The following is a 23,752-nucleotide window of genomic DNA, read 5'->3' on the forward strand; positions in this document are numbered from 1 at the left end:
AAAGAAGGATCTCTAGGCAATATAAACAAAGGTTTATATCGATCAGAGAACTTGCTCTGATACCAATTGTTGGTCCCAAGGGGATGGGGTACAAGTCTAGAGGGGGGGGGGGNTACTCCACCTCTCTTGCTTAATCCAAAGCAAGGTGTTTTTGGTTGTCACAGTTGAATGTAACAGACTCCAATCTGACCACAAGCTATCGTTAAATCAACTTCGGTGTAGAGCAGCTTCGGTCACCTTCTAGATGTTTAACAGTTTAAGCTTTGTAACTCTCTCAAACACTAAGATGTGTTTTCTCGCTGTTTTGAATATCAGGATGATATTCCAAATTTAGCACTTGCACTTGAACGTTTGAATCAGACACCTCTTTCGAATTTTCCAACTCTATTCCCCTTAGTGATTTGTGTCTTCACGTCCTTTTTTATATGAGAGTTGAGGAATAATTCCGTTGGAGGGAAAATTATTCCGTTTGAAATTTGTCTCCCATGCTGATCATGGGTCTTGCATATTTTCAGCATATTTCATGGAGTGGTGATCTTGTAACTTGAACCTCTTGTCTTGTAGTGAATATTCCATAGTTCACTTTCTTGAGTCCATGCTCCACTTTCGTCTTTTGGTAAAAGTTACTCTTTTTATATTCCCATTATTCCTTGTTTGTAGGGAATCAGACCACTTCAGCATTGGTGCACCTTTTGACCGTTTGTGGTGGAAATCTGACGTGTCATCCATTTCCGCCCATTTTGAAATCTTCACGTTCGACACCTCTTTATTATTCTATCTCCATGATATACTTCTTCTCCAAACTCTAAGTATGTTTCCTGACCGTCAATCAGCTTTGTTGGAGAATTGTTAGTGTATCGAGACCAAGGTTGATATCTTGATTGCTTGATGTCTCGAACTCAAATATCGAGAGGTCTATCTCTCGAACTCTGTTTATGTCTCGAACTGGATAACTGTATCGAGAGGTCCTACCTCTCGAACTCTGCTTATGTCTCGAGACTTAGTTGATGTCTCGCAGACCCTTATTCCTCCAGTGTTGTCCCATGCTTTCTTCTTATCTGTCTATATGATTACAACACGAGACTTCTAAGATGTTCAAACAGGTTTACCTTAAGCTTAAATATTTTCCGAGTTGAGCTCAAAGTTACCCGGTTGTATTTTCGCTCTTGGTTTACTTGTCGAACTTACAGCGTTTTGCCTATGTATCGAGACTTGGGGATTTCTACTTATCAGTTGGTATCATCAAAACCTATTACATGATGTTCCTAACAACTCCATCACAACCCGTCGTCCCTTCTGGTCGCAACGCCAGCCCCACCGCCGCCAAGCCAGCCGCCGTCGCCGATCGAAGGATCCGTCATCACCGGTCAAAGGCCCGCCATCGCAGTCGCCATCGCAGGCCATAGAAGCGTCATTCGCCGTTGTCCTCACCATCAGATCGCAGCCGAGAAGCCCAGCCTCGCCACCACCTTCTCGCCTCCATCGTCCGTCGCCGGTGCTGCCTGAAGGAGAAGGGAAGCAGCGACGCCGCCGGAAACCATCTTTGCCGCCGCACCCGTGACGTAGCCTTTCACCATCGCAGCCGAGCCGGAGAAAAGCAGAGAGAGACACGGAGAGAGAAGTCGCCGGCATGAGTCCGCCGTTCGCGCCACCGCCATCGGTCACGCACTGGCGTCCCTCAGCCGTCACTGCCTTCTTCCGCCGTCGTCCTCTTCTTGGATCGTCAATGAGACTCCCAACGCCGCCACCTGATGGAAACCTTAACCGGCAATTCTCCGGCGAAGCAAACGGAAGTAAGGTTTTATTATGGTTATTTATTTATTTAAATTAATTTCGAAATTATTCCCTCATATTTCGAAAAAATAATTAAACAAATTTTCTAAAATTTGTTTCTGGAAAAATTAACATGTATATATAGACATATATGAAATCATTGATATATATGTAGATACATACTGTAAAAACAAAGCAGAGATATACATGCTACATACATATATTTTCAAGGAGAAAACAGTAAAACATATACTGATATTATATAAATCAAAATATGTATCTATCATGTAATGTAAACAACTAGGCAGAGATTAAACAGGCTCTGATACCAAATGTTAGAATAAAATATACAATCATATATACTGTAATGATCTAACCTCATTGCGGAAGCTAATAGAATCGTTTACCTCCAGCCATAGTTGTTGCATTGCTTTGAAACTTAGTTTAGAGAGTTTGTCTACCACTTATCTCCTAAGGAACTAGATGGTGTAGTTATAAAACTGAACTAGGAGCAGTGGGAAGACCATGCATATATAGCCTACATGCCATCATTATAGGCTAAGTAACGGAAACCGTTACTTCTGTTTTAATACCACAATATAATGGCCATAAATGGCCTATTGATTTGCACCACTTAATAGTGACATTTAATAGAAAATGTTACAGGTTGGTGATCAGTCGCTTGCCAGCCTCTCAGGTTTCCACCTACGAGCCGAGTAGTCGGCGGGCATGGTTGTAGTCGACAACAGAGAGAGTAGAATGCCGACCCATCGGCCAATCCAAGTCCTCAACACGACCCAGTTCCCTTTCGAATGGGAATTGGACTGGGGTGAAAGAGGTGGGTCTTGAAGTCGTCGCTGACCAGGGAGTGGTGGTCGACGAATTAGAAGTGACGCCTTAACGATGGGATGAAGAAGGAGAAGGGGTTTGGGAAGTAGACATAAGAGAAGTGAGAGGGGTTGACCTTGGAAAAGTTAGAGGGTAGACAGTTGGCCGAAGAATAGGCTGGTAACCGAAGGATGGACGGAAACTGAATGGAGAAGGTGGCCGAAGGTTGGAACTTTGATCGCTGAGGAGGAAGTAGAGGAGTGAAAAACGAAAAAAGAAAGGAGGGTAGAAATGAGGAAGTATTTATAGGGGAGGTCGATTGCCCAGATAGCAACACGTGGCAGGCGGACGTGATGCCTAACACGACGATTACTCTAGGGTTCTGCGCGGTAAATTTTCGAAGTTGTTACCAGGGGGAAACGAGGAGCCATATTGAATATGCCTCGTTGATGGTGACCTTCGTGGAACCAGTCAGGGAAAACGGAACCATTCGGCATGGAGGGGCCATGACGATTATCTCAGCCTAACTGGGTGCGGAGTTGTACTTAACTACACTGCAAGATTGATAAGCAAGGAAATTGCCCACTTGGCAGACAACACTCAGATGACAGGTTCTCACACCCCCAGTTTGGTTTACTTTCCCGTGTTGTCGCTTGGCTAGAGCTCTGGAAAGTGAGGAACTAGTGATGGATACTTAATCTATAGCGCCCCCGGTACAAGGAGCCCGCGGCTCGATCACCTTGACCAGGAGACAGGCCGGGTCCAGTGTCCCGCTTGTCCGCCTAATGTAGGCAGTCTAGCTGTGGTGCCCGACCGAGTGCAACACTCAGATGCGGTTAAACTCAGATCTTTGAGGATCTTTTCCAGATTTGGCGCAGAATCTTCCTTTTTCAATATTAGGGAAGAAATATGGCGGTTTTGGCTGCTTTCCTAAGTTCAAATTTGTTAATTTCTTCTTCTTTCCTTTCCGATGCCCATTAATCTTGTATAAATACTCCTCGGATCACATTGTAAAGGGTTATGAATTTAAGACAAATGCAATTACTTTGTCCCTTTATTCTCTCAATCTTTTCCATTATTTTTCCTCTATTTTTATTGTTGTGTTGGCTCGCCGTTCGGCTACCTCGTAGCCGTAAAATCAACAATATGTATGTATGTATGTATATACACATATATGTGCTAAACGACGTCGCATAGAAGTATTATAACCATAACCATATATATTTTCGAATATTCAAGCGGGTTGGATACAAAAATATCCCCTACTTGAATTAATGAACCCGACTATTTACCCGGTTTGAGTCAATATCCACCTTTCGAATATACCCAGTTTGGGTCAAATATCCACCATTCGAATACGGTTTGGGTCGGGTATCAACCATTCGCAGAAAAAAATGGATGGGTTGAGCTTTGCACCGGCCTACATAATACTCAGTGGGCGCCTTAGAGAACTGCTCTTTGTACAAATTAAAGATTGTACCATATGCTATGAAGAACTGAACATCATATTAACTGCACTCTATATTTCTATAAAATGTACATATTGTTCTTAGGAATGCAAGTCAAATACCATTCAATTTATAATATGAGAATTTCAAACAAGTGCTAAGAGGGAAATATACAAGCTCGCTCACAAGAATTTATTATGTCATTCTAAAGCTTCTAAGACCTAAGAGAGGAAAAGAAAATAACAGTAGAAAACCAGAAATTGCAGCTAAAGAAGACTCAGGTAGTGGAGATTGTGTTTAAACAGGGACCATCCTACTCCTAAGGTGGTACATACAGGTAAAGTAAACACCATGAACTAACTGATCATACACTATTATCCAGATCATATCCTTCTTCCCAAAGGCTTGCAAGGATGGGAACATTGATCATAAGATTTCTCGAACAACGCTGTTGTTTAGATGAGTGAAGATTCTGGGATTGGAGAATTTCAGCATCTTTCATTTAGGGAATAGAATACCCATATGTATGCTGCCCATTTTCATCAATCACCTGCACCCAAGGCTTCTCTGTAGATTTCACGACCCATGCCTTAAGAGCTATTCTGGATCCCTACAGAGACACTACGACAACGCTTTTTCTTTGTTGTTACCTGAAATGTATATGATTCAAGCAATCATAATTAGATTACAATTGAGGAACAAATAAAGCATGAACAGTTTATTTCTGACTGGAATATATATGTAAAGGACCGTAAAAATTATGTGGTTACTTAGCGAGTCATATCCCAATAAAGTTTTCATATCAATCACTAAGCTAACTTCAACTTATAAAGGCAGTGGATGGTAATGCCTTGTGAACTAGAGTTTCTGAAAATTTATTTAATTTTGACAAAATTCAGCTCCTATCTAAAGTGAATGCAAGCAAACACAACCAGTTCTCTTTCGTTGAATGAAGAGCAAGATGATGAATGACGGAAACTATGGTGCATTGGCTCTAATTTTATTGGTGGGGACTTTATGGAAACTATGGGGATTAGTACTAGATCTTGAACTCAAATTAAGGGAAATTGAGTTTGCTAAAGGTATTCATGAGCAGAGCCCAAGAATCGCAGTTAAGCCATCAAGGACCTTCTACAGAGGCTTAAAATTAGCACCATATAAGGAAAAATGACTAAATACCTCGAGGAGACCTGCCTAGCACAAGGGAATCACACATGAGAGATTGACTTCTCAGAAATCCTTTACTGACCGAAACAGTGAGAGCCCTAATGAACTGGGGATATATATGAAGGCTTATAGACATTTGAAAATTTTCTATGATGAAGTAAAAAAAAAAAAAAAAAACCTTCAATATGATGGCCTACTGTAGGCCCTCTCACTCAAGTAACATCCCCAAATAAGGGAAACGAGAGGATCCCAAAATGTGGAGCACTACACAATACGCCCATATTATCCTCAAGAATTCTATGGAGAATCAGAAGACTCAGCATATCCACAACGATTTATATACAGTGCACTTGTGTTTCCAACAACATACACTAATTGGAAGCAGAAGTATTCATCAGTGAAACCCACATGTATCAGCAGTCTCATAATTCACAATTAGTAAAAAATGTGGAGAACATGTTTCATACCTTTGATGATGGAGGAGGCAAGGATGCCTGCCGTACTGCCTTTCCAGGATCTGTAAGCTGCCGAATCTCTCGAAGCTGGTTTGCTATATCCTCCAAAAGCTTCAGCTGAAACTTTTCCCCCTCTCTATTCTCCACTGATGATAGGTTGAGTTTCTCTCTCCCTTCTTGAACCGTCTTCAACCTTTCTCTTAGCCTTTCAACTTCATAGTCAAGTTTCAACCTTTCAATGTCAATAGTAGACATGGAATGCCTACGCACATCACAAGGCAGGACAGATCTGGCCTTTGGGCCTAATGGTGGTAGCTGATTACTTAGATCTATACTGCTTCTCTTGACTTCCATCTGTGCACCCGAACGGCTAGTACTTGGAGTATCTTTGGTAACATCAATCATTGGAGCAGCAGAAGCTTCAGATGAAAGATTACTATTTATAGAACTCTTAAGATTAGTGTTTGTAGACAATGGTTTTACTTTGCTTCTTCTACCCTCATTGCAGACATTAGATCCATAATCTATTACATGAACATCATGGACATTAAGTTCTTTATCAAATGATAAATTTGATGAGCAATGGAATTCCTGAGATACATCTTTACCATGAAGCTTCAAACATTCATCATCATGTTCAATACAACTATCAACTCTACCACATGTTTCCAAACCTTCTACTACCATCATCCCTTGATCTGGGATATTTTCTTCTTGTTTAGATCCTTCCCCTTTATGTTCAGAAACATCTAATTTGCACGACTGTGACACTGTGTCTAGCCTTTCCCTTTCTGCCTGTGCCCGTGAAATGTTAGAACCATTGATTATAGTAACCATCTCTTTCTCCTGAAACTCTTGATTGCCACAAGGGTGGGTTGCTAGGTCCCCTTGCTTCAGAAAGCTAGCATCTTTGTTCCATTCTAACATTGATGATTCCATCCCAGGAGGAAGAACAGGATTTTGCTTATTGATGGAGATGAACTCATCTGATCTCTTGCTTTTTGCCATGATCTTCTTGTCAATAGATGCACTAAGTTGGTGAAGCATTAAGACAGGATCCTCACTTTCATCAAGTGAAGAATTAAAAAGCTGTCTTTCAGCGTCCAATATGTGCTCGTCACCAACAGCTGATTGCCCATTTCCAAGAGAAATCATCTGTCTATATGTTTCCACTTCCTTTTCCAAAAAGTGCTTCTCCGTCTCCCTCCTCACCAGGATCTCTTTTAGAATGTTCATTTCTTCTGCATCATAAGCAGATTTTTCTTCAATTATCCTTTGATACTGCCGAGCTTCCATTTCAATTGAAGCCTTCTCTTCTTGTAGGCGCAAAATCATAGCCATAGCCTCATCAGCAGCTGTTGCAGCAGCATTTCTCTCCTTCTCAAGCTCAAGGTAAAGAGCAGCACGAGAAGCTTGTTCTTCTTCAAGTGCTAGTTCCAAGAGTTGTATTGCATTTTTGTCATCAGTACTGAGATGCTGCTCCATTTGAGCATGGGCTCTTAGCTCTTCATAGGATGAAACATTCTTCTCAGTTTGGTCATCATCACTAGGAAATTCATTTAACTCAAAACTATCCCGTTGTCCAAACGCCGTGCCTATAGGAGGCTGCCTGTGCCTGTGCCCTAAAATTCATAAAGCAGATATAATAGCATTAGAAAAGTTTCCAGCATAGGTTTACTAGAGGCTCATATAGCATATATGTAACAGAATTTTAGCATACATGCACCACTATGTCTACTGGAAAAAAAAAAAAAAAAAAAAAAAAAAAAAAAAAAAACTCTGTTTCTGTAAGTAAATGTGCCCAGAACCGGTAACTATGTACGTCATAAGAAAGGAAACACAAGTAATGGAATAATGTGTTCATCCATAGAAGAGTTATATATAATAATCTGTATTTTCCAGCCTGACTACACATATGAAATGAGGAACATTTCATAAATTCAGTAATGCTACTCATTAAATGAATGTGAAATGAGGAACACTTGATAAATTCAGTAATGCTACTCATATTTAAATTCTTAAGGAAGGACAATAGAAACTCACCGTCGGAACAATGAGCTTCAACTCCATTCCCATAATGCTCTTTGATGTCTTCTTCATTCCTAGGTCTAATTTCAACTCTTTCCGTGTTGATACTAGGAGGAGATGCTGGGCCACTATGAAAATCTACAAACTGAGGATCATATGACGAAACTGATGATGATGTCCAATGATCAACAGCTGAAGCCCGTTTTCTACGACGACGTATCCAACCTCTGCTCTTATAGTTCATTACCCCTTTACCCTTCACCACAGGCACAGGCCTTTCCTCTCTTACAACCCCAATCTCACTCTTTGGCTGAAACTCAATTCTAGGAACACTGCATGATTTGGAACTACCTGAAGCCTCCTCCTCCTCACCTCCAATTTCAACAAGCCCACCATGAGTATAGTTAGTATTCTGTTCCCTAATCAACCTCAAATTCACATGGCAATTCTTCTGGTCATTAAAAGGTAATTTTCCCTTGACTGAAAGCTGAACATTTGACACTTTCTCATTAGGGAAATCAACCAAGAGCCTCTTCAAGCAGAGGCTCCTATTTGGGGGTGTCCCAAACAGCCCATTACAAGGGCAAGGCAAGTGCAACCCAAACAAGGCTAGAAATTTTGTTCCCAAGAAAACTACTGATGATGCACAGAGCAAGAAATAAGCTATAGCTAGATCAAGAAAAGCACCCACTAAACTACAGAGACTCCACACATAATTTACCTCACAATCCTCATATCCCATTTTCCTTCCACCAGAATGTACCAAGATTCAATTTTGCAAGAGATCAATAATTGTTCCAGGAGAAAGAACCAGCAAGTTGACTCAAAACCTGCACTTTACCAATTACCACCGTAAGAAGATAAATATTTCTGCCTTTATCTTCTACCCTTATCTCCTTTTGGCGATAGACTCGAGCTTCTCGCCAAGAAAATTTCTTTAAGTAGGCAAAGCTGAAAGCCTGTGATTAATGGAATCTTTCGAAATTTATAAGGAAAATATTTGGAATCTATTGTTTCTTGGATTGAAACTGTAATGATCAAGGCATAATCATTGGTTTCCTTATGGGTTTCTGAATTTTTTATGAAGTTGCAGCTACTAGAAATTTAATTCGTATTGCTGGCTCCGTGGAAATACACATGGCTGCTGCCTGGCTGCACAATTTCTACAACTCCAAAACGATGTCGTATGCTCATCCAAACGGTCAGATATCATCCAAGCCTAATCTACTCTGGTTTTGCGCCAACAGCTTTCTAGCTTCCGAATTCAACACGTGAACTGCTCCATCCTTTTCTTTTATCGTTTTTCTCTCTTTTTATTTTTTATTTTTTTAATTTTCTCATATTGCCTGTATTAAATTTTTAGTCTACAAATTATATATATATATATAGAATTTTATTCATATGCGACCTGCACAGTACGTACGTGATCGTGTGACCTAATATATGCCTGAATTGAGGTGATATGAAGGTGGATGTTATATATTAAGATTAAGGAAGTTTAATTCGTGTAAGGTAAGTGGGGTTTTATGCTAATTGTAAGTGGGCAATGTAATGTTGAGGTACAAAATGCACCAACAAACGTATTAAAGCACACCATTCTACGTACTAAAATGCACAATTTCTTAGATTAAAACACACCACTTAACCACCACACACCAAATACAACTACTCTCATAAAACTCACTAACATTTGTATTAAAATGCACCACTGGACAAATTAAAACACATCATTCCCTACCATACCCAAATACACCTAGTCAATTCAAATGTACCAACAAAACGTATTAAAACACACCATTCTACGTTGTAAAATGCACCAGTTCTCAGATTAAAACACACCACTTAACCACCACACACCAAATGCAACTACTATCGTAAAATTCACCACCATGTGTATTAAAACACACCATTCCATATTATAAAATGCACTAGTTCTCATATTAAAACACACCACTTAACCACCACACACCAAATGCAACTACTCTCGTAAAATTCACTACCATGTGTATTAAAACATACCATTCTACGTTATAAAATGCACCACTGGACAAATTAAAACACACCATTCACATCATACCTAAATACACATAGTCAATTCAAATGCACCAACAAACGTATTAAAATACACCATTATACGTTATAAAATGCAACATTTCTTAGATTAAAACACACCACTTAACCACCACACACCAAATACACAGACTATTGCGAATTACACCAATATTATCTCAAATATGAACCAGATTAATGTTGATAATGCACATACTATTGCGAATTATTCCATTCTCGTTCCTCTGTTGGAGTCGACCTGTGCGTTTTGTTCGGGACGGAGCGTTCGTTGCTGGTGATGGAGTCCTTCTATGCTCGTATAGTGTTCGTTGCTCAGTGCTCGTCGATTTCAAGTCTCCGTCTTCGTCTGATCTGGTTTTGAAATTGTAGTGAATTATCAACATTATCCTTCCAGTTCGTGTAAATAAAGATCAAGCGCTTTTATTGTTTGAATTAATATGAAGCCTTAAATAATGGAATTCAATAGTGCAAATCAGGCCACACAGCCACACGTGGGAGACTGTTCACATCTGATGAAGTCTCTCTCTCTCTCTCTATATATATATATATATATATATATATATATATATAAGTAAAACTAAAAAAATAGTAAAATTATAAGGAAAGAAATACAATAGAAATAATCAATACACTTTAAATTAAAAATTTTAAAAATGATAAATGTACATAAAAGTAAGAATAATGTACATGTTATTCCATTTGTCCCATTTTGTATTTGGTTTGATTGACTCAAATTATTTACAATTCAATTTCTTTTTAATAGTATTAAGTTTAGTGTTACTATACAAAATGTATATATTTAAAAACTATATTAGGTTTTCAAAAAAAAAAAAACTATAGTAGAAGTACTAATAAATTTAAAAAAATTTAAAAATTTTAAAAAATTGAAAAAGAAATAATTAATTTAATCAATTAATACTAAACCGATTACAGTATTACACAAGCTATTTTTGTTGAAATTTATTATCATTTTAGAAAAAAGTGTCAAATTAGCCCCCTAAATATAGTGGATAGTGCAATTGAGCCCCTAAAAAAAAAAAAAAAAACTCCATTAAAACCCTCTAAACCTGCAAAAATGTTCAATTAAATCCTAAATGACTTGTTTAGCAGGTTACTACTCCTTGGATTGAAATTAAGTGAAATTTTATAATTTGTATCGGTCTGCTATCAAATTAATTTGTATTTTAAAAATGATTTTAATAATTTTTAAATAAATATTTTTAAAAAATAGAAAAACTCGGCGGTCCCCAGGGGTACTGCCCGTTTTTAGTTTTTGTTTTGTTTTGTTTTTAATTATTTAAAATAATTATTTTATATTATTAAAATAGGTTTGTAAATTTATTTTAAAATTTAAAAATTATTTTAAATAATTAAAAAAAAAACAAAAAGGGAAATTTGCACTTTTTGTTTATATGTTATAGGATGATTATAGAATTCGTCTCTAAGTGTTGGTCATACTCACTTTTCGTCCTTAAGTTATCATAGATGTTGCACTTTTCGTCGATTTATTAATAAAACATTAGGGACGAAATTTACAATTTTAGTATAACTCAGGGACAAAAATGCAACACCAATGATAACTTAAAGACGAAAAGTGAGCATGACTTTTCGTGCTCATTTTCGTCCCTAAGTTATACTAAAATTATAAATTCCGTCCCTAATATTTTATTAATAAAGGGACGAAAATTACAATTTTTCCCTTTTTATTTTGTTTTTTTTATTATTTAAAATTATTATTTTTAAATTATTTAAAATAATTTTACAAACATATTTTAATAATATAAAAATAATGATTTTAAATATTTAAAAAACAAAAACAAAAAAACCGGCGGTCCCCCTGGGGACTGCTCGAGTTTTGCTTATTTAAAAAAAAAATTTATTTAAAAATTATTAAAATCTTTTTTAAAATACAAATTAATTTGATAGCAGAACCAAATGTGATACAAATTACAAAATTTACACTTAATTCTAACCCAACGAGTAATAACCTACTAAATAAGTCGTTTAGGACTCAATTGAACTTTTTTACTAGTTTATGGGGCTTTAATGGTGTTTTTTTTACTATGCTCAATTGCACTATCTACTATACCTAGGGGGCTGATTTGACACTTTTTCCTTTTTTTTTTTAAAGGACCACAATGAGGTTAACAAGTCTAGGTTGCGCATAGCTTGTTGGCTCAGAGAAAAAAGACTAATAAATCGCTCTCACTAAGAGACGAACTTGGAACCTTGTGATTACCAAGTCAACCGTTTGACCAATTTGGTGGGGATTGCCCCCAAACTGATATATTTTTAATGATTATTCCTCTTGGTAGAAATTGTCACACAAGATTTTTCTTGTGTAGTTTACTTTTAATGTATGACTTGCAGGTTATAACACTGGAGTGAGATTTACCTTGTGCACATCGATTGTCAGTTCCTCATTACTAAGAAAAAGTGATATGTTCTTATTTTATTAATTATATAATTCACTTAAGTAAATAGCACATAATACTCAAAGCCTATTTAACATAAGTATGCTTGTATTTTTAATGTTTTATTTTTATTTTTTTCTTGCAAATTTTATTGATTTTCACGTGAAGAAAAGTCCACTAATGATGGAATATTCTGATTATGCAATATTCACTTTTCAAAAAAAAAAAAAAACATTTTTCACTGTCCAACGGGATTTAGTTTTGTTCTGACATAAGAAAAAAATATTTATATTTTTAGTATTTTAAAAATATTTATCACACATTTCTTTTCTGGAACATACGCCACATTTACAAGGGAATTCCTTTTTGGAATTTTGCGTGCAAGCATAAATTATGAACCGAAAATTGTTACTTTTAAAAATTTTGTTCAAAATTATGTTAGAAATATGAAAGTGTTTAGCTTCAAATTTTATAAGTAATATAATAAAGAAAAAATGTTCAAATAAGCTCTTAAACTAATATTAATAATATAATTAAGTTTTTAAATTTAAAAAAATAAAAAAACTTTAAATAGACCCTCTTTAACTTGTAAAAAGAAAAGTGCAATTAGAGTTAACACCAATAAATTATTGACTAAACATGCTATGTGAATGTTTTCTTTTTTGATTAAAGAAGAGGGGGACACCCAGAAAAAGAATTATATGTGAAAACGCCATCCTCCCGAATGAGAGGAGTTTGCCGGTAAAAGCTTGCACCAATTTGATTCTCATGCATCTTCGCCTTCAGCCCATACAGGGTGTTCGCAAACGTAATCAAATCAGTGTTGATGTGGAGATATTTTTTGGCCAACACGTCGACAATCCTATTTTGTTCTCTATATACGTGGTTGAACTCGATTGATCCGAACCAACCAATCGCGTGAATGCACCTTTGAATGATGTTGTTATAGTTGCCACCCAAGTGAAATTTTCCTCGCAGAAGGTCAATTGTAGTTTTGGAGTCACATTCAATAATAAGCTCTTAGATGCCCAAACTAAACCCCTGGAGCACACCCCAAGCCTCCACCTCCCCTATAGAGCAATTGCCGATCTTTGACATAAAACCTCCTTTCCAACAGCTGTGGTGGCCTCTCAGCACATCGCCACAACCAGCGACCTTGCTAATTAACACTGGAGCAGTTACCATAAACGTTACACTTTATCCACCCCTGCGGCGATTTCTGCCATGAAACGAGAGAGTCCACTACCTGACTAGCGTGAGTTCCTGGATTCCTCTGCTTGAATTGGCAAACGCCTGAGTAATCTCCAACTCCTTCTGCGCAAGCCAAGAAATCTTTTAACTAAGAGGGGTAACACGCCCATTGAATATTGCATCATTGCGCCATTTCCACATCCACCATGATCGAACTGCAAACCTCTCCAACCAACTATCATCCAGTCCTACCCTGCTTTCTCCCCTAAGGTTTGCCGTCAGCCAAGCATTCCATTCCAATCGACTGAGAGTGGACAAAACCGTTGGGCTCAAAACCGCACGCCAAATGCTCTGGGAGTCTTTACAGTAGCGAAATATATGGTTGCAGTCCTCTGGTTGATCTACACAAGCGAATGTTAGATGTGAGATTCCGTTTGGCACGTTCAACATTAGTTAGGATTCTCCCATGCTTAACAAGCCAAATAAACAAACATATTCTATTGGGAACTCTAATTTTCCAAATACTCAGCCAATCCTTGGTACCGCCGTGTGGGGGAGGAGGAACGATGGCATCGTAAGCGGAAGACACCAAGAATAGGCCATTCGGCATATGGGTCAAGGCCCCAACCGTAATCGTCTTCATCAGCATCATTGCTCGAGATAATGAAACTGGCTAGCTTACTCAAAACCTCCACCGGGAGATGACCGTGGAGAATCTCCCAGTTCTACCTGCGGTCTTCCTCCCAATAATCAGAAACATTCGCGTAGAGCTCATGAAGACTTAAAGGGGATTTGAGATAATGGAACAATGGATAAGGGGCAATCTATTTATCGATCCAGAAGCGAGTTGACTTTCCATTGCGAACCCATTTGACCACACCAGTCTCAAGAACGGGATTAGCTACTGTAACCCCTCTCCATGCATTCGAAAAAGAGGCAGGCTTTCCTTCCTGGTATTTGTTGGATAAAATTTGAGCCCAAAGGCTATCCTTCTCACGCTGTAAATGCCAACCAAGTTTAACCATATAAGCCAAATTCAACTCCTGAAGTTTTTGGATACCAAGGCCAACAGAGTCATTTGAGCTAGCCACTGTATTCCATTTAACAAGGCTCATCTTCGTGTTGTCGTGATCTAATCCATCACCCCCCAGATGAAACGTCTCATGCGCTTCTCAATGGCCTGACAAACGCCCTTGGGTAAAAAAAGACCTTTGCATGGCGTAAGTAGGAATAGCGTTTAAAACAGACTTTGCTAATGTAACTCTCCCTGCCATAGACAAAACCTTCGCCCTCCAACCTTCAAGTCGGCCATTTATTCCCTCAAATAAATCATTATAGGAGCTGCAGGTAACACGTCCATAGATTGACGGCACTCCGAGATATTTACCCAAATCATCAATTTTATCAATATGAAGTCTGCTGGCAATAGCATTGGCAACACCAGGATCCGTATTTTTAGAAAAAAAAAACACCTCGGATTTAACGTAACTAATTTTTTGACCAGACGCCTCATAAAAACGGTTCAAACAATCCTGAATAATATCAACTTGATCAATAGAAGCTTAAGAAAATAAAACCATGTCATCCGCAAAACAGAGGTGCGACAAAGTTGGGCTATGGGGCGCCAATTTGATTCCCTTCCAAGCCCCTGAACTAACTTGACTAGAAATCATCTGACTAAGCTTTTCCATGCAAAGAACGAAGATGAGCGGGGACAATGCATCTCCTTGCCTAATACCTCTTTCTGGTTGGAACTGTTGCAGTTTCTCCCCGTTCCAAATAATGGACATCCTAGGGGTCCGAATGCAGTTCATTATCAGCGTAATCCACTTAGAGAAAAAACCAATTTCCCTAAGAATGGTATGAATGAAATTCCAAGAGAGCCGATCATAAGCTTTTTCCAAGTCAAACTTAATGGCCATGAAACCCTTAGAACCACGTTTAATGCGCATTGTGTGCATTACCTCCTGATATATGAGAATATTATCCAATATTTGTCTACCTAGGATAAATGAGCTCTAAAAAGGACCCACAACTTTCGGGAGGATTCTTTTCAATCTGTTCGCAATGGTCTTGGTGAGAACCTTATAACTGACTTTGTAGAGACTGATCGAGCGAAACTGCATAATGGTTTCTGGTGCATTAACCTTCGGAATAAGAGTAAGGAGAGTATCGTTGAGACCATCCGGCAAAACACTAGTGTCATAGGCATTCTTAACGAGATCGACCAGATTGTCTCCAACAATACCCCCCACATTTGTTGGTAAAACGCTGTATGGAAACCATAGGGCCCGGGGCTTTAAACGGAGCCATATCTAATAGCGCGCTGTAGACCTCCTCCTTGGTAATATCCATGTTAAACGTGTGCCACTCATCAAGGGGAATAAAAGGAAAAGCACCTTCCAGATTGGTGGTACGCAGACTATTCATCTCTCTTGAAAATAATTTAACGTAGTACCTAACAACAAGGTCTTGAAGTTGATTTTTGTATGGTATCCAATCCCCATTCTCGCTTCAAAGACTCTTTACCGTGTTTCTAGATTTCCTGGCAGTCGCAGCAAGATAGTAATAGTTGGTATTCCTGTCCCCGGAGACAATCCATTCCTCACGAGAACGCTAGAACCGCATTAATTCTTCCTGATATAGGATCTCCTGGAACTCCTCAGAAAGCTTCTTCTCAAGCTTTGCAAGAGTGCCATGGTGGGAATTGAAGAAGAGAGTCGGCGCTGCACCCCGCCAAGCCAGGCTAAGATAGACCGTTTATGGTGATTGATATTACAAAAAAAAAAAACATTTTTGTTCCAAGTAGTCAACGCTTCTGACAACCGAGGAATGTTGTCACAAAAGAGTGGTTTTTCCGCCACTCAATCCGAATGACCGCCCCCAGTCTATCGTCTGTGAGCAATGCCGCATGGAAACGAAAATGGTTGTAACCATGGTTCACATCTCTTACCGTAGTCCGAATGAGAATGGGGGTATGATCAGAAGCAATCCTTGGGCAGTGACTAACAGTAGCTTCATGGAAACGCTGCCTCCAGTCGATATTGCAGAGCGCCCTGTCGAGCCTAGCTCCCTTGGTGTTCCCCGAGGAGTTGCCTTTAACCCATGTAAGCTTTGGGCGACTGAAACCCAAATCAATGAGGCCCTCTGAGTGAATCCAATCAACAAACTCGGAGCTTCGCTGCAAAGAAAAAGCTGAATAATTAGAAGTTTTGTCTTCGACAATAATAGAGTTAAAATCCCCAGCCACCAAAAAAGGCCCGGAAAGACACCGCTTTGTCAAAGAGAGCTCGCCCCATAGTCTGCGCCGAAGATGATGAGTTGGATTTCCATAAACCACAGTGTAATACCAGCAAGTCTGGCTACTTTCCTTAATCTACAAAAGGACAAACTGGGGATGAGTGTAGAGCACAGAGACATGGAGCGTATCATTCCAGAAAATCCATATGCCTCCGCTAAAACCAACTGCCTCCACACGAACCCAATTTGAGAACCCCATATTCCTGCAAATAGCATTAGCCTGGGAACTTGAGACTTTAGGCTCAATAAGGCCAAGAATGGTAGGTTTATGGACCTGGATGAGATTTTTAAGAACGGGGTGGAACCCTCGACCACCCACGCCTTGGCAATTCCATACAATGCAATTCATAATAAACAACACAACAGAAAAATGAAACACGAGGAAAACAAAGAAAAGGAAACAAAGAAAACAAACTCAAACGGGGGAGACATCGACGCCACCCCCCGTGCGATCATTCCCGTGGTGATTCTCAATGTCCATGACCACATCCCCCTCATCATCAAATGCATATGGAGGATCTCCATGATGCGGGCGGAGCTTCCATGCTCGACTCCCTGTTGTGGATTCTGGAGGAATTAATAACTTGACCCCCTTTCTCGCCTCTAATGACCACATGTTCCTCTTCCTCAACCGCACGTCTATGTGAATGTTTAAGTGATTTGATACTGAGCTGAGTATTTTCAGAATTGATGTGGTGTAATAATAAAAATGATAAAAATATAATTTGATTTTCATATTTAAAAATTATTTTTTTTAAAAAAAAAAGCTTAACCTGCATTACAATCGAAGATGAGACTTTTCGTCTTCGTCCTTACTTGGACTAAGATGAAGTCATCTTTGTCTGATTCAAATGTAAGGCTATTCAAATATGGGCGAAGAACATGCGTTAGTCCAACTCCGAACAAATTTAGGAAGAAGGAACACACCGGCAAGGGAGCTAGGTCACAGACGATACCGCATCCAAACTTTTATTTTTTAAATTTAAAAGTTAAATATCAAATTTTGATACTACTACTATTGTTGTAATGCCACATCAATTCTAAAAATACCTCATTTCATCGCTAGATCACCTGAAAAAGTCACATGACATATCTAGTTAGTAGGTAATCTACTAAAAGTGCTAATTGCATTTTTTTATTACATAGATCTAATTTTACTCTTTTTTTTTTACAAGTTTAATGGTCGTCTTCTTTTTTTTTTTTTTTTTTTTTTCCAAAGACCTAGTTGTACTATTGCTACTAACTCAAGGGCGCATTGGACCATTTTCCTTATAATAAATTAATATGTATATACAAATATAAAAATATATAGAAAGTTGGTAAAGTTGTTGAAAGTGAAATTAAATTGGAATGGATATATGTTGTTAAAAAATTGACATAAATTAATATTTGAGTGGCCATTTTGAAACATGATTTACTAATGATTTAAATTTTCTTAAACAATGAGATAAATTTTATATATCTATATACTTAAAATAGATAATGGTGAATAATAAATAGATTCTTAAAATATATTAAAGTTAAAAAAAAAAAAAGGCTTGGAAACTTGCCTTATCCCACATGGGTAGAAAATGTGAATGTGGACTGTGGATGAGTAGATTGCATTTAAAATGTTTATATATTATAAAATTATGTCACTTGTGAATTGTGATAAGGGTTGTTTTTATCTCTTATTACTTGTGTATGGTATATTCAATTTTTTATAATGGTTATAAGAACTTACAGTGAGATTAATCCAAAGGCAATAAATACGTATGAAGTGATAATAACTCCAAATCATTTTGTTTTATTAAAACTAGTGTAATCTTTAAATAATGCTCATGTATATTTATAATTTTTTATTTTGAAAATTATGTTATGATTAAATAAATAATGCTGAAGGTTAGCATGCATATCTTTTTATTTTTTTGATCATATATGGAGAATTTTTTTAGTAAAGAGGTAATGTTACGTTAATTATATTATTTTTATAGTCTATTTCATTTTTTTTAAAAACATCTTAGTGGTAATGGATGTGTGAGACTTTTATGCTGGAAAGTTTGAATATCATTATATTATTGTATGTATGAAATAAGCAAATTTTAGGAAAATATACTTTGTAAATTAAAGGGAGGAAAATATGTAGACCTTTTATTGACTTAATGAACTCACATAAATGAATATGTAGAAGTAATATGGATATCTACAAATTTTTGACCACCCAAAAGTGGTCGGAAATCGTCTAAATTTGGTTAGAAACCGTTGTTTCGACCACTTTTCCGACTACTTGGGATATCCGGAAAAATTGTCCTCACTATTTCCGACCAAAGTGCGTCCACAATTATTTAGAGGTCGAAAAAAGTAGCCGTTGGTAGGAAAGTGACATTTCCTGTTTTCCGACCACTTTGTTGGTCGGAAAGTAATTGCGCAATAAAAAATTTAATGGTAAAGTAATTATGTAAAAAAAAAAAAAAGCAAACCTATTTCATTACTCGCCATTCTTGTTCATAATACATCATTACATCTAATACCCTAATAGTTGGATTTGGAAAAAGGAAATCCCAAATCTCCTTGTATCAGCATGACAAGAGTATAGCTATATACAGATTAGAAGTTGAACTCCTAGATTCCAATACCAAAATAATGTAACATTTACACAGCAAAATCTGTTACTGTATCCTCAATGATACTACACAATAGCTGCTTCTCTATGTCGGCTAATTATCTTCTCCACTTCATTTGAAGTGAATCCTTTACTCCAACCCAAATCCCATGTTCCACTCACCACTCCCTTGCACCACTGATCTTTTCTGGTTAAGGAACAAAGCGTATCGACACTAATAATGGCTCCAGCAGGATCATTGTACCTCCTCAAACATTCAATCACCTCGTAGATTTCAAAAACAAGCATGTCAAGGGAAACACTAACTCTAGATCTTCTAACCAGTTTACTGGATAATGGATCAAAAAACAGTGTGCATTGCGCCTTCTTGTTGTTCAGTAGTTCACATGCACAATCGAGCAACAGTTTTGTCTCCACTGTTCCATTATGTGAGCAATCATGTTTGAAGGATGCTGCTGCAGGCTGCCATGCATCAGTACCAAAAAGCTCTTCTGATTCGCTCAGGAATGATGCACTGCTTAGCAGTAAACTTCTCGTGGCAGAACTAGCTTCAGAGCTCGTTTTCTCATTCGATACTGGGCTCGTGCAAGATTTCTCATGTTTCGTAGATTCAATATTATTGTCACACGCGACAGTTCACACGTTGGAGTCACAAGGAAGAGTTTCATCACTGATCTGATCATTTGAAATCAAAGAGAGATTACATTGGGCAAGTGCAACTTTCCTCAACTGTCTTCCACAAACACTTTTAGATGTATAATAACCAGAATGTGCATGATATGAATCATATGATACATGATTTGAAATAGTGAAAATTATTACAAACTTCTCTAAGTTGATTTGGAACATGTTACAAGTTAATAATATACACTATAATCAACTAATGTTTCACTTCTCTGATACTATATGAGATGCCACAAACAAGATAGTGCGGATATCTCATGCTGCAACATCACAATTTACATGAAACGATCAAATACTCTGTCTGAATTGTGCCAAGGAATATAACTCCTGAGTTGAACTACAAATATGTTTTTGGATTTTTGAAGATAAATTAATCGCAGATAAATAGTGGTTACTGCAGATATGTTAATAGTTGTTTTTAATAGTTGGAGCAAAAATGACAGGAGTAACAGCCTTACCAGTGATGTGATTCTCATAAACATGAAACCATTTTAAGTTAGGTGACTGTTCGATTTGAAACATGAAAATCATTACTGCCAATATGTTACAAAAATGACAACATTCAGCAGTAAAAACTGAACCAAATCAAACATCCTCAAATGCAGGCATATTTATTCTAAATAAAGTAAAATACAAACTCTCCTTTCCATAATAAATGACACAAAAGAATTCATATGTTAGAGAATATATTTGTAAGCTTATACTTGATTAAACATTAGACACAGCAATACGGCAAACATACGATACCTATAAGTTTGCAATTCTTTGTTTTGTTCTCTCAGTAGATCTTCTTTAGCCCAAGCCTGCTAAGTATAAAGTAAATAAAAGCATGTGATTTAATTAAAAATAAATAAAAGAGGACCCATAACAAAAATTAGATGTTCAGAACTAAGTGAGTAAGATAATAAATAAAAAAGAAACATGCACGAGACAATATTGCTTTTTCATGCTACCAAGATATGTTTACTAATATTGCCTCCATTAAGGTTAGAATCCACCCCCTCCTATGTAGGGGTGCAACCGGGTGCCACTAGACCACAAGGTCTTTGGCAAATACTCTCTAATATAAATACTCTCTAATCAACAAATAACTAAGAGACAATAATACCATAGATATCTTATTTCTTCTTCTCATATGTTTTGTTGTAGTAAGAGCCTTAGCATCAACTGAAGCTTTTCCATGTTTTGCCATTGTCTTCTTCTTCTATCCAAAATAACTTACTTCCACCAACTCTCTCACTTAAATCTGGATATCTTGCTACTTTTACTTGAGAAAACACCTCGCAATATTTGTTCCTAAAAAAATCTGAGTTGTTATAAACTATCATCAGATAAGGTAAAATGCAATCAATGCTGGCTATTTAATTTCATGTGGATGTTCTAATATTACATCTACAACTACAGAGCATATGGGTAGATATACATGTGAAGAAAGTGCAGAGGAAATAGCATATTGCAGCAATCAAAACTCACACATAAATGCAGCCACATCATTTTGTCAAACTTAAACTTTTCAGCTAAAGGAGTCATAACTGAGTCTACATGAAAATATAATGCATGTTCACCATCATATGAATGCCCCGAGTCATAACTAAGTCTTTAATCACATAAGCCTTGAGAAACAAAATTGAAAAATAGATGCAAACAAATAATTTGTTGTAGGTAACCAATAAATTGTAATACAGACATAACAATATCTCTGTTCAAAATCTCAAATACATTATCTGCTAAAACATTCCATGATCCTTAATACTATCTTAAGAAATAACAAGATTCTTGAACAATCACAAGAGTTCAAAACAGTAGAGGATGACGCCATAGTACATACAAAATCAGAATAAAAATAAAGCAAATAGGGTTTTTTGTGCAGGCACGAACTCGATAGTGAATTTCTTAGATTATTATAAGAGTTGTAGCAGTAGCTATGTCCCCTTAGCTTCATCGGTTGTACACCAAAACATTGTCAATGCCAGTGGGAATTCTACTTTGAAACACTTGAAATAGAGAGTAAATCAATTGCATTTATTCTATATCTGGTTGTGACTTATTTCAATTTTTACTATTCCCCTATTGCTTCAATTTTATATTTAGTTTAATCTTTTAAACTTCTCAAATTTAATTTTTCATTTTTAATCCCTTTTTTTTATTAAGAGAAATCAGTAGCTGATATCTAAGAATTTCCAACTGAGTAAATTCAGCTCAAGTTTAATAATTCGCAAACTACACAACAAGGTAAATCCCACTAGAAAAATCTTGTGTCAGTTGTGTGATGGGCTCATCATAGTCTAAACTCATTGTTAATTATAAACCTAAACTTGGAGGACACAAAATTTTCATCTATATATAAGTCATGTTGATCCTGAAGAAGTCAAGTTGATTCAAACATCAAAGGCACATTGGCAATTGGCAAAGTAGGAAATCAGAATCATACTACAAGAACATACTTTTGTCAAATTCAAATATATATACCACAAAACTTTATTTGTAATTCAAGATAAATATTAAAATCTTAAAAAGTCCATAGCAGTTATTGGTGTTCTTTTGAGGCATTTCAATGAACACCTTATGCATAGAAGAGTGGAATAGCAAACAATGTTTTCATACCAGCTTATTTCTATACACTATCGTTGATTTCAGCACTACTGATCTTCCTAATCTCACTTGGAGCTTGAGCTGGGCAGATATATAGTCGTTGATTTCAGCACTTAAATGGAAGGTAAGTCATATGATGGAACCAAAACTCAAGATAAGAAATACATAATCAATATATCTAACAGCAATCAGATTATTATACATTTCTTAATTTCTAAGCCTTAAACCCTAAACAGAGACTAAAATGGTGATACCTTTTGGTTGAGGATGAGGATGTCGATGTGCGACTCCGTAGCTTTAGCTTGAAGATGGCGATGACTCAGTTGATGATGGAGATCACTCTATCAGAGTACAAATCGGTTGACGATGGAGATCACTAACTCCGTAGCTTGAGGTTGGGATGAAGTCTGGTGTCATCAAGAGAAATGAGGGGTACATTAGATAGAGTGAGCAATTTGGAGTTGGGTTTGGGGAGAGAGAGAGAAAGAGAGCTTACAAGGGAAGAGCATTTGCAGAGCAACAAATGAAAGTGCAGACATGAGGGCACGACAAAACATTTTCAGAAAAACCAACCAGCTTCCTAAACATGTAGATGTAGAGCAAAGGATCTAGAGTTGATGAAACAACCTTATGGGAGATCCACAAATCCAAGGTGAGAATTCCACAAATCCAAGGTGGAGATCCACGTACAGAGCATAAAATAATGTAAGCTTGAAGATTTGAGTGCTTTTGTGAGTGATATGAAGGTGGGAGTTTGTAGTAAAGCTCAAAGTCAAAAGGTAAGAAAGACTTTAAAGGATATGTTTGAGGAAATATGCAGGGACTATATATACTCCATATAATCTAACTTCCGACCATCAAAGGTGGTCGGAAACTCGTCAAAGCCGACAAGTTAAAGAAAAAATAATTATCATAACATTTCCGACCACCAAATAGGGTGGTCAATAATTTAGAAAAAATCTTAATTTACCGACCACTTTTCTGGTTGGTCGGAAAAGTGGACGGGAATATTCATTTTTCCAGCAGTGATTTAATGAATATGTAGTTATATATGACTTAGTGTAGTTAATCATAAAAGTTGAAAAAAAAATCAATATGGGTGTCATTTAAAAGATCTCAATTAGAGTTGTTTATGTTATATTTTTATATATTAATTTTATTTATATAAAAATAGAATTTTAAAAACTAATTTAAAATTAA

At 37.1% G+C, this 23,752-nt stretch overlaps 1 protein-coding gene and 1 long non-coding RNA gene across 5 annotated transcripts; both read right to left on the bottom strand.

Moving 5' to 3' along the window:
- Window positions 1–4,104: 4,104 nt before the first annotated feature.
- On the bottom strand, window positions 4,105–8,889 carry LOC116019682 (probable myosin-binding protein 6). Its single transcript, XM_031259972.1, has 3 exons — window positions 7,715–8,889; window positions 5,684–7,293; window positions 4,105–4,699 (listed from the first exon to the last, which is right to left on the bottom strand). The coding sequence occupies exons 1-3, from the start codon at window positions 8,439–8,441 to the stop codon at window positions 4,640–4,642; spliced, it is 2,397 nt and encodes a 798-aa protein (XP_031115832.1). The 5' UTR covers window positions 8,442–8,889; the 3' UTR covers window positions 4,105–4,639.
- Window positions 8,890–19,117: 10,228 nt separating this feature from the next.
- Window positions 19,118–23,326, bottom strand: LOC116019283. Of its 4 annotated transcripts, XR_004098689.1 has the most exons (6): window positions 23,049–23,326; window positions 22,807–22,959; window positions 22,565–22,633; window positions 21,069–21,256; window positions 20,708–20,763; window positions 19,118–19,951 (listed from the first exon to the last, which is right to left on the bottom strand). It is a non-coding gene; the product is annotated as an uncharacterized LOC116019283 (long non-coding RNA). The 4 variants fall into 4 exon arrangements; XR_004098686.1 differs by lacking the exon at window positions 22,565–22,633; XR_004098688.1 differs by lacking the exon at window positions 22,565–22,633 and having other exon boundaries at window positions 20,708–20,766.
- Between the last annotated feature and the right edge of the window lie 426 nt (window positions 23,327–23,752).

The sequence above is a fragment of the Ipomoea triloba genome, chromosome 5, assembly GCF_003576645.1.
Source record: "Ipomoea triloba cultivar NCNSP0323 chromosome 5, ASM357664v1".
NCBI lineage: Eukaryota > Viridiplantae > Streptophyta > Magnoliopsida > Solanales > Convolvulaceae > Ipomoea > Ipomoea triloba.